General features: G+C 40.2%; 1 protein-coding gene across 3 annotated transcripts; it reads left to right on the top strand.

Annotated features, from left to right (window-relative positions):
• The first annotated feature begins 1564 nt into the window (after positions 1 to 1564).
• On the top strand, positions 1565 to 11482 carry LOC113717147 (uncharacterized). Of its 3 annotated transcripts, XM_072070578.1 has the most exons (4): positions 2252 to 3173; positions 3252 to 3822; positions 8791 to 8921; positions 10299 to 11482. In XM_072070578.1, the coding sequence occupies exons 2-4, from the start codon at positions 3805 to 3807 to the stop codon at positions 11107 to 11109; spliced, it is 960 nt and encodes a 319-aa protein (XP_071926679.1). In that variant the 5' UTR covers positions 2252 to 3173; positions 3252 to 3804; the 3' UTR covers positions 11110 to 11482. The 3 variants fall into 3 exon arrangements, with proteins under 3 accessions (XP_027097614.2, XP_071926679.1, XP_071926678.1); XM_027241813.2 differs by lacking the exons at positions 2252 to 3173; positions 3252 to 3822 and adding an exon at positions 1565 to 2230; XM_072070577.1 differs by having other exon boundaries at positions 2252 to 3822.
• Positions 11483 to 12013: the final 531 nt, after the last annotated feature.

The raw sequence follows: 12013 nt of genomic DNA, 5'->3' as shown, positions 1-12013 counted from the left end.
TAACTGTTACATCAACAATTCACACTGCTTGAGCTCAGGAGCACAATGGCTCCTGAGCTCCAACCCTGATTGCCCGAATGAACGTGAATAGCTCATATTAAACAACCATGTTGTTATCTCATGGTGTCGAATCAGTTGGGTTCGCCCTGTACGTGTGAGTACATTGATGCCCTGCATGTGCAAGTACAACTGATGGTTTGCGAGGACAAGGGGCAGCCACGGTTAGCAGAAAACCGTTTGAAGCGGTTTTGTGCAAAATGCATATTGCATAATTCTATCTGTAAACGACGTAACTCATTTTCAATAACGTGTAATTATAGAATAAAATTTTGTGAACCCCACATATAGTATAAAAATCGAGGTACAAAATGAAATTTGAACCTTATATATTTTTTTTGGTCAAATCTTGAGCATGAACTTTCAAAAACGATTGCAGGAATTTCTAATATCCTAATCTCAAATATTTGAATACAACTGTGATATAAAATGCAAGCCATTTTTCAAAGAGAAATGAGAGATTGAGAGATGTGTGAAAATCTTAATTTGTGCTTTCAAAAACAGCTGACCTTTTTTTGGGACATCCCAAATCACACATTTTGTGTTATATTTTCTTTAGTTTCTATACATATGTAATTTTTCCTTATATATATATATATATATATATATATATATATATATATATATATATTCTTATGTGTATGTGTAGACACCAAATTTTTATTAATTTTTAATACAATTTAAATGCATGTAAGAGTATGCAAAAGCAACGAATATGGCCTTGTTGAGACTCCAAAAATTAAAACTTCTGGGTACAAATTTCCATTTCTCTCCCTACTTAAGTCCATCTTCCCTGCTTACCGGGGAAAAAAAAATGCCACGTAGTCATGTGAAATTAGCTTGTCTTCTAACCAAGCAAATATGGGCAATAGTACAACGCTTCTAGCAATATATGGATCAGTTGACACAAAATTATGTGAGTTCGGCCCGTTTGATAATCCAATTAGATACTTAAATTTAATGGATTCAGATTTTAACATGTTCAGACGCATTTGATAACTAAAAATTGAACATCGAAATTAATTAAGTGATATTGAAATTTTTAGGTAAAACTTGCTTACAAAAATAAGTGATAAACTATTTACTTTTTACTGAATGTGATATACACCAAATTTATTATATTTAATACTTAATAATTCAATAAGTTAATAGATTCAAATTTCAAATTTTAGATTTCAGTTTTATCAAACACACTCCTAATCTCTCTCCCATTGTCCTAACAATTTATAACTCAGTTATATCTCATAATTTTAAATATATTAGCAGTGCATACACTATTAAATTATTTAAAAGAGAAAAAGTAGAATTATGAGTTATAGTCATTAAACTTTTATAAAGTTTCATTTCGACCACTATATGACATAGTATATGATATAGATCAATCTTTACATAGTGGTCGAAACGAAACTTTCAAAAGTTTAATGACTGCATCTCATAATCCTACTTTTTCCTTTTTTTTAATAGCTCAACGTACTTTTGCCTAAATATTTTAGTTCATAGACGCCCAGGTTGCCTAATTTTCAAGGGCCTTAAGAATGCAACAACTCAACCATTCTTTTCAAAGGCTTTTGACACCCGTTACCCTCCTCCCCGACTTCACACTTTCTTCCTTTTTTCTTTTATCCATAGCATATATTTTTTCCCCTTTTTTTGGTCAAATTGTACCTAAAGAAGAATTTAATACACATGAAAAAAACACCCCGTTGAAGCACCAGATCACCTACATTCCTACCAGATCTAAGGGACCCCCAATCCCCAATCCCATTTTTCTCCTTTCAACATCTATGTAGTTAGAACAATACTTGTGAAAATTGATCCATTAACTATTGTTTTTCATGCTAGAATGCACGATTCTTAACAGGAATTGGCCAACTGGATTCCTTTTTTCTTTTTGTTTTTCCGGGGAATTAGGAATTTTGGTACAGAAATTGGGATGGATTGGAGAATGAATGGAGGAGGGTTCGGATTTGGAGATTATTATGATGAGGTGGATCGATCCACGGGAATGGCGTCCTCTTCTTCGTCGTCGCCGTCGTCATCATCAACGCCGGCCAAAATTTTTGCTGTGAATTCACCTCCGCCGACGGCGGCCGTGGGTGTCGGTGGTTATATAGAACATACGGTTTCTAAATTTGATACGCTTGCCGGTGTCGCTATCAAATACGGTGTAGAGGTAAATTCTCTTGTCCAGTCGTGATAATAATTTTGAAATCTCGCTTTTTTGATTATTTATGTTCAGTGCTAGTTTAACCTAGAAATTTTTACTTTGAGCCAGAGGTGAGGATCCGATTCTTTGAGCTATTAATATTGTTTTGTTGCGTGGATATGGACGGACGCAGAATTATCCTGCTGAATTTTGAAAATGCTGAACTGATATATGAATTATGTGTGTGCTCGTGTGTGTTTTTTCTTTCCCTTTGATATTGGAGATTTGATTGTTGTGAAAACATCGACCATATGGATTGTGTAATGGTACCAGACTTGAGCTAATTAGGAATGTTGGCTCTCGGAATTGAAATCACAATCAGACGCAAATGAAATTAATTCAAACACAAAACGAGCTAAGAATGGAGCTCAGTAATGGCTTTTAGTAATCTGTAAAAGAATACAGAAATGGCGGGAACAATAAGAAGGTGAAAGAGAATGAAGGAAATTTTAAGAAGGAAAAAGCAGAATGAGATTTGATGCTCACTTCTGTTGAATTACAAGACAAAATTGCTGCCTGCTACGTTCCCTTAATTCCCTATTTATAACTATCAATCTATAACTAACATCTGGTCCTCCAATCGCATTTGTCCAAGTGGCCAAGTGGCCAAGTGGCTGTGAATTTGGTTACACGAAACTGCAAGTTGTTGCAGAACTTCAATGGCTTCCTTCGCGTGGTTGCAGAGTTGGTTTCCAGTAAAGGCGTGGTCCTTGATTCACGCCTTGGTTTCTTTCTTCTTCCTAGATCACGCCTTCTTCTTTGCTATCTTCACGCTTCCATTTATTACTTGATTTGCTTGTCAGCTGCTCCATGACAATAGTTCCCCCTTCGATTGAATCTTGTCCTCAAGATTGAAACCCAGGAAATTTTCGTCCTATCTCTTCTGCATCCTCCCAAGTGGCTTCAGCAGGTGAAGTTCCCCACCACTGTACCAGCCACTGTACTATGGCTGCATTTTTCCTTTTAACAAGCCTCCTGTCTAAAATAGTTTCAGGTTCGACCCTCAAATGTCCTAGTTCATCCGTGCTGGGTAGCTGGAGAACTGGTGTAGCATTTTGTCCTACCTTCTTCTTGAGCAATGAGACATGAAAAGTTGGATGAATTCTGGAATCTGCTGGCAGCTGAAGTCTATAGGCCACCTTGCCTATCTTCTCAGCTACCTGATAAGGCCCGTAATACTTTGCTGAAAGTTTGGAATTCTTTCTTACCTCGATTGATGTCTGTCTATAGGGTTGCAACCTCAGATAAACCCAATCTCCAACATTGAATTCTCTTTCAGTCCTCTTTTGGTCAGCATATATCTTCATTCTGTTCTGAGCTTCCTGCAGGTTCTTTTTGAGTAAAGCATCCATCCGCTGCCTATCCTTCAAATGGTCTTCTACTGCAGCCAGCCTGGAGTGTGAATATGGCCCCAAGGCTAGTTGTGGTGGTGGGATTCCATATAGTGCCTCAAAGGGGCTCATATGAATGGCAGTGTGGTAAGTGGTGTTATACCACCATTCAGCAAGGGATAGCCAAGCATTCCATTTCTTAGGCTCTAGATGTGTCATGCACCTCAGGTACATCTCCAACACTTGATTCACTCTCTCCGTTTGACCATCAGTTTGGGGATGATATGCAGTGCTCAGCTGTAACTCTGTTCCCAGTAAGGTGAACAATTCTGTCCAAAATTGACTGGTGAAAATTCTATCCCTGTCAGACAACATGCTTAAAGGCATTCCATGTAGCTTGTAGACTTGATCTAGAAAGATCCTGGCTACAGTAGGGGCATCAAAGGGGTGTACCAGACTGATGAAGTGGGCATATTTGGTGAATCTGTCCACTATCACCATGATAGTATTCTTCCTTTCTGAGCTGGGCAGTCCTTCAATGAAGTCCATGGTAATATGGCTCCAAGAGTATTGAGGAATAGGGAGGGGTTGTAGTAGGCCAGGGTATGCTGTACGTTCATCTTTGCACTTCCTACAAGTATCACATCGTAGTACAGTATCCCTGATTTCCTTGTACATTCCAGGCCAGTAAAACAGCTGTTTGGCCCTGTAGTAACTAGCTTGGACTCCAGAATGTCCTCCTAGCTGGGAGTTGTGCAGGGCATGGATGATCTTCCCTCTAATTTCCCCCTTGGCCCCTATGACTATCCTTCCCTTATACCTGGCCACCCCATCCTGGTAAGAATATTCTGGTCTGGAACCAGGTGCGAGTAATAATTCACTGATCAACTTCTGCATCTGTTCATCCTCCTGGTAACTGTCCATCACCTCCTTCATCCATTCAGGAGTGATACAAGTTAGCTCAACAAGTTCTCCTTCTTCTGTATCAGTCCTTCTAGACAAAGCATCAGCAGCTACATTCTCCTTGCCCTTCCTGTACTGTATTTCGTAGCTCAGTCCTAGTAGCTTGGTCAGCCACTTCTGTTGGAGAGGGGTAGTGATTCTCTGCTCCAACAAGTATTTGAGACTTTGATGGTCTGTCTTGATGATGAAATGGTGTCCCTCCAAGTAATGTCTCCACTTGGTGACTGCTGTTACAAGAGCCAGGAGTTCTTTCTCATAGATAGATAACCCCAAATTTTTGAGTCCCAAACTCTGACTTAAATATGCAATAGGCCTTCTATCCTGCATTAGCACTGCTCCTAAACCTCCATAGCAAGCATCAGTTTCTATAACAAAAGGTTTGCTGAAGTCTGGTAACGCCAAAACAGGAGTGCTACACATGGCCATCTTAAGTTTCTGGAATGCTTCTTCAGCTTCCCCATCCCAGTGAAATCCCCCCTTCTTCAGAAGGTTGGTGAGTGGCTTAGCTACTGATCCATATCCTTTAACAAACTTCCTATAATAACCAGTCAGCCCCAAGAACCCTTTCAGCTGCTTGACATTTCTGGGTTTGGGCCAGTTCACCATGCTGTCCACCTTCCTTGGGTCAGCCATTACTCCTTCTGCAGTGATAATGTGTCCCAAATACTCTATTTGTGTTTGTGCAAAAGAGCACTTACCTCTGTTAGCATATAGCTGATGTTGTCTAAGGATGCTCAGTGTCTCCTCCACGTGCCTCAGATGGTCTTCCAGGGATGAGCTATATACCAGAATGTCATCGAAGAACACTATAACATGTCTTCTCAACTGTTCACTGAAAATCTGGTTCATTAAACTCTGAAAAGTTGCCGGGGCATTAGTCAAGCCAAATGGCATGACTTTGAATTCATATAATCCCTGGTGAGTCCTGAAGGCAGTCTTATGCCTATCCTCCACCCTGACACGGATCTGGTGATATCCTGACTTTAAGTCAATTTTTGTGAAGAATCTGGCTCCTCTCAGCTCATCCATCAGTTCATCAATCAGGGGCATTGGAAATTTGTCCTTCACAGTGAGCTCATTGAGCTGCCTGTAGTCCACACAGAACCTCCAACTGCCATCCTTCTTCTTGACTAGTAATACTGGGGAAGCAAAAGAGCTATTACTAGTCTGGATTATTCCCATCTGCAGCATTTCTCTCACCAGCTGCTCTATTTCTGATTTCTGCACATAAGGACACCTGTATGGCCTAATCTGGAAAGGTTTGGCTCCCTCCTTCAGAGGAATCCCATGGTCATGGCTTCTGGTGGGGGGTAGCCCTTGTGGTTCAGCAAACACATCCCTGTATTGCTCCAGTACTCCATTCACCTCTGCTGGAATCCCCTGCAAGTCAACCTGTCCTTCCTCCACTAAATACAGTTGAGCAGTGATTCCATATTCCTGTTTCCTCCTCCATTTGGCCAGCCTACTCCCTTTGATAGCCTTGAGTGTGATCTTCCCAGTTTCTCCCCTTAATTCTATCAGCTCCTTCCCTCTGTGGAACCTCATGCTTAGGCCCCGGAAGTCAAACTCGATAGGACTAAATTTAGCCAACCAGTCCACTCCTAATACTGCATCACAGCTCCCTAATCTTAGAGTATTAAAGTGATGTTGAAATTTATGTCCCTGGATCTCCCATTCTAGTGGCTTATTGAGCTGTCTGGACCCCAGTCTCTCCCCATTAGCTACCTTAACCACCAAAGGAGTACCCGTTACCTGCAGTTGCAGATGAGTAGCTAGCCTTTCATCCAGGAAGCAGTGTGTGCTTCCGCTATCTATCAACATCAAAACTTCTTTACCCCCTATATTGCCTTTCACTTTAAAAGTTTTGTGTTCAGATCCTCCTGCCAGAGCATGAATGGACACTTCTAAGAGCTCCTGACTTACCTCTCCCTCAAGGCAATCACAAAACTCCTCTACTACCTCTCCCATTCCCTCCTGGTGATCATCCGCCCCCCCAGGTTCCTCTACCAAGATATACTGCATCTGAGCTAGTTTGCAAACATGGCCTAAAGTGTAAGGTTCTGCACATTTGAAACACAGCCCTTTCTCCCTCCTATAACTGAATTCTGAGGGAGTAATTTTCTTATACTGGTCTGCTACATGTCCCCCCGGCCTGCCCCCCTTTTGGAAAGCATTCCCTATCCTTCTGGAGTTGTCATTAGTCCATTTAGGTTTGGTCTGGGATGGAAATCCCTGCCCAATGGTTGACTGTGGGCTGGAATATTTCTGTGTTATAGGTTTCTGTACTCTTCTGATGGCCTCCAAATTTTTCTCCTGTAACTTGGCAACTTCTATAGTGTCTGTTAAGGTGTGTGGTTTAGCCATTTTTACCATATTCACGATTTCCCCCTTCAGTCCACTCAAAAAACAGGATTTATAGTATGAATCAGTCTGTCCAGGAAGTATAGGCATTACCAGTGATTTTAGTAGCTCGAATCTTTCCAGATATTCAGCAACACTCCCTGTTTGCGTGAGTTTGTTGAATTCCTCGATGGTCTCCTCTGGTGAGCCTCCTCCAAATCTTCCACATACTGCCAAGGACAATTCCTCCCAATCGACAATCTCCCTACCATGGTACATCCCATGGAACCAGATGTCCGCCTTATCTCTGAAGTGAAGTTGAGCCAAGTCAGACTTCACCTCCTCCGCTACTCCCTGGATCTGGAAGTACTTGTTGGCTCTCCTAACCCATTCCCTAGGATTATCTCCATCGAACATAGGGAAATCAATCTTAGGTAACTTAGTTCCCCCCCTAAGATCCTGCCTCTCAGTTTTTTCCCTCCTCAGTTCCTTCCTCTGTTCGTTCCCAGAACTGCTTCCCTCATCCCTTCTCCCAGATTCATTCAATTTGGCCATCATTTGAGCCATCATTGACATCATGCTCTCGTACTTCTGGTCCAGGTTTTTAATGGCCTTCTCCGTGCCTTCCTGCCTATACTCTATCGCCCTGACCGCCTGTTCCAATCCATCGTTTTTGTTAGCAAACGTCCTCACAACACTCCCTAGCTCAGTCAGGTCCTTCCTTATCAGCTCCTCCTGTGCTTTCGTCATCCCAATGGCTCGTAGTTAGCTCTGATACCACTGTAATGGTACCAGACTTGAGCTAATTAGGAATGTTGGCTCTCGGAATTGAAATCACAATCAGACGCAAATGAAATTAATTCAAACACAAAACGAGCTAAGAATGGAGCTCAGTAATGGCTTTTAGTAATCTGTAAAAGAATACAGAAATGGCGGGAACAATAAGAAGGTGAAAGAGAATGAAGGAAATTTTAAGAAGGAAAAAGCAGAATGAGATTTGATGCTCACTTCTGTTGAATTACAAGACAAAATTGCTGCCTGCTACGTTCCCTTAATTCCCTATTTATAACTATCAATCTATAACTAACATCTGGTCCTCCAATCGCATTTGTCCAAGTGGCCAAGTGGCCAAGTGGCTGTGAATTTGGTTACACGAAACTGCAAGTTGTTGCAGAACTTCAATGGCTTCCTTCGCGTGGTTGCAGAGTTGGTTTCCAGTAAAGGCGTGGTCCTTGATTCACGCCTTGGTTTCTTTCTTCTTCCTAGATCACGCCTTCTTCTTTGCTATCTTCACGCTTCCATTTATTACTTGATTTGCTTGTCAGCTGCTCCATGACAGATTGTTGGTATAATTAGTGAAAAGGGCGCATTTGAAGTCCTAATCCATGAAGAAGGAAAGTATAGGTCTGAACTCCAAACTCTGATCGGAAAAGTATTTACTAACAACGCTTGAGCGGCCAAATGAAAGGGCAATATATGTTTTGAATTTAGGTTTTCCCCTATTTTCCAGAGATTATGTTTAGTTTGGTTTGCATTTAAAATAGCATGTCGGAGTATGTTTATTCATTTAAGATAACTGGCATGTATACTGAATGTGTTAAAGTTGTATGTTTCGTAGTTATGTTGTATTATGAGATAATTGGATGATGATGTAACTTCCACATGTGTTTATCATCCAATTTCAGTGCACTGTGACACTCAGGTTTTGTTTTGATGTTTGGAGAGTTGTTTTGTTTTGACACTGGAGGTTTTGTTTGAGTGCATAGTATTTGTGGGGCTTGTTCTGTTCTGACTGCTTTTGCCTTTTTGGGGTTTTCATTTTCTTTCAATGGTTTTTCAGTTATGATGCCATATTAATGCTGTATTTGGCATTGGTGGCTTTTGATGTATCAGGTGGCTGATATAAAGAGGATGAATGGCTTGGTGTCAGATCTCCAAATGTTTGCTCTAAAGACGCTTCAAATACCATTACCAGGAAGGCATCCTCCATCACCCAGCTTATCAAATGGTTTGGATACTCAAGGGTATAGCAATTTTCATGTGCTTGATGCTTACATTTTAATCTACGGAATTTCCATTGTTCTTACATTTATATATGCCCAACATACTTTTTTGGGAATCCTCGGCTCTGAGTTGCAAGTGGTGTGTATCTGATATTTGCGGAAAACCATTTTTGGTTCTGATTCTTCGAACTTTCTATTTGATGATTGCATTCCTATTATGGATGTATTTTGTCCTTTTGCATTCTAGTTGCTGTGTGGGTGTATTTATTGTTGGCAGAAACTGACAAGCAGTGCATAGGCAGCCACGTTGCTGAAGACGAAACAGTTAGACCTGTTTACGTCATACCAGATTTTTACGTGTATGAGTATCTTTGGCTGGTTGTGGAGTTTAATTGAGTTTGTTTTCGGTCAGATACAAGTACAGTGCCAAAAGCTCGTTATCACTAGGATGCTCCACAGTTGATATATTCTTTTTACCCATCCTGCTTTTGATTAGAATATTTAATTTGCCTTTATCATGTTTGAATTTGCAACTTTTATCTGCTTCTAAGTTGGGCAACAAACATTCTAACTCTTCTTTTCGTTTACTTAACTAAGGTTAATATCTTGCTGTAATAGGATAATGAATTTGATTTTCTCTCCCTCCAGATCTTTATCCAATTCTACATTAAATTAAAGATACTACAATATTAGGATTTATGCCATTATTAGAACTGTTGTTCCACATTGTAATTGATTCTGGTAGTCAGAGTTCACTGCGCCCTGCCTGATTAAAGCACCATTCTATGTAAAGAAATGTGCTTTGGTCGTATCATAATAAGCAGAAAAGACAACTGTCTTGGCTGGTAATTAGAAGTGGCAAATTTATCCATGAACTTATTTCAGATGTCGCTAAAAATGCTAAAAGGACATTGTGAATTTTTGTAAGTTTAAGCGTGTTCAGAAGATGCCTATTAACATTATGCCTTGAAAGACATTTAGTCTCATAAGTTAACTGATAGAGTCTGTTTTATTTGGTTTAAATTGCAGTCTGGCGAACCTAAGTTTTGAGTTATTAAGAATTTACTATTTAATTGGGACTGATATGTTTGAATAAGGATGATACTTTACAAACTCATTGCTTGATTAAATCATGATGGTACAATGAAGAAAAGTGCCTTTTGCCATCCAGTTCCTTGTTGGTAACTGCACGATAATACTGGGTTGTGAATAACAATGGACTGGACCTATTATACTTATTGGCGTCCTTTTTGGTTTTGGTAACTATCTCTGTATCTGAAACATAGCTGAGAATTTGATAATTATAGCTTTGCATCCTCCTTATCTTTTTGCTTCGCTTTTCTCTTCCGGTAATCCAAAATGGTTAAACTGTTGCTGGTTGTGATTGCTTATTTGCAGGCCACGTGGCTGTGAGAAGACTCAACCCACCCGCAGGCACTCTGATTTATTTGACTCATTTCAGTCACTGAAGTTGACGCCTTCTCCTCAGCGGAAGGTCTCTCCAGCCATGAGCAGTTTACAAGGTTATTATGGTCTTAAACCAGCAGAGGAGAAATCTGCATCAGAAGGCTTTGAAATGGCTGTGTATCGGAAAGGTGGAGCTCACTATTTAGAGGATGGGCCATTTGCCAGGCCTTCCAGTAATCTGAACCCACCACTGAGTCATCATAGAAAATCTAAAAGTGAAGCTAATGGTTTTGCTACAGAAAATGGTCACCTAGATGATCATCTGTCTGCTCAAGAAAGTACCGATAGTGACTCGGATAATTGGATTGAAAAGCTTCTAGTGCGAAGGCGTCAGAAATCTGAGGCTGATTTTAGTTCTCGTACTCCAGAGAAGCTGCTGAAGGAGGATAATAGCGGTGGTAGTGGCTTTTCAGCAATTACTGGTAAAGGCTTGGCTTTGAGACCCAAGTCAACTAGTCGAACTCTACCTGGGGCTGAAGCTGAAGCAGGCTTGCCAAACCCTATTCCTATAGGTTTGGGGGAATCTTTTGTAATTGACAGTCTTAGTAGCGTGAGGAAATCATCAAGTACATCAAGTTTGCAAGATTCAGAGAATGGCACTTTGTCATCCCTATGGCCTACAACAAAGTGGAGCTTGAAGCCAGATCTGCAGGCCCTTTCCTCTGCAGTGATTACGAGACCAATCTTTGACGGTTTACCTAAGCCCATAACTGGTCGTAGAAACAAAGCTGCACTTGATTAGTACAATTCCTTGAGATGATTGATTGGTTTATTATCTTTCGTATTTTAACGAGGCATCCACAGTTGGACACGGAGGAATGGGGCAGAAAAACAGAGATAAAGCAATATTTGATTATTCCATGAAACAGCCCTTCAGTTTTGGCTGAAAGATGTTCACTGTTTCCTTTGAACGAAGTTCGGAGTTAAATGTTAGGACCGAAAATTTTAGTCAGCGGCAGAATGCTGCCAATGTCTTACTGTGTTTTTGGCAGGATTGTTATACGATGCATTATGCATATTGAAAGTTATAGAAAATGTATATCAAATAGATAGAGATCTTAATGCAAATGAGGAAAGGATGTTTTTATAAATGTATTTATACATTCTTTTATCTATTTCCCTTTCATCTTTATGTATCATATAATTGGATTCATATGAAATACAACACCGAAGTTAATCGTGTAATGACTTTTTAACCCTTAAAATTGAGGGCCACCATCTAATCTATGCTGTTCCAGATTGTTGCTCCTGCACTCTCTGTTTAGGGAAAAAAATTCCGTGGTGCAATGGAGGACTGAGCACAGGAAAATACTTCAATAGGATAACGATGATCTCATATGACATACTGGATACACATATCCTACTTTTCAAGTTTAGGTATCGTAATTGGGATGGGTGCCTGTTGGGAGCGAATGAGGCGGGGGTTGGGCAAAGAGGGGGAGAAATTTTTCCCCCCTCGTTTAGAAACGGGGCGGGAGGGGGTGCGGGGGAGTATAACCCCGTCCCGCTATCCAAAAAAATTAATAAATATATAAATACATATATACATATGTATATAATTATATATATAATATTTAACTTAATTAGTTACAAACTTATAATAATGTATTATTAGTCATATGTATTATATATTGTATGTTAGTGTA

Source organism: Coffea arabica, chromosome 11c (genome assembly GCF_036785885.1).
Source record: "Coffea arabica cultivar ET-39 chromosome 11c, Coffea Arabica ET-39 HiFi, whole genome shotgun sequence".
Classification (NCBI taxonomy): Eukaryota; Viridiplantae; Streptophyta; class Magnoliopsida; order Gentianales; family Rubiaceae; genus Coffea; species Coffea arabica.
This window is presented reverse-complemented; position numbering and strand designations above follow the sequence as displayed.

Excerpts from the sequence above, each read along its gene's own strand:
- LOC113717147 (XM_027241813.2), top strand. The coding sequence starts at position 1,991 with ATGGATTGGAGAATGAATGGAGGAGGGTTCGGATTTGGAGATTATTAT. Across the intron at positions 2,231-8,790 it reads CTATCAAATACGGTGTAGAG|GTGGCTGATATAAAGAGGAT; the intron begins GTAAATTCTCTT and ends TTGATGTATCAG. Across the intron at positions 8,922-10,298 it reads AATGGTTTGGATACTCAAGG|GCCACGTGGCTGTGAGAAGA; the intron begins GTATAGCAATTT and ends GCTTATTTGCAG.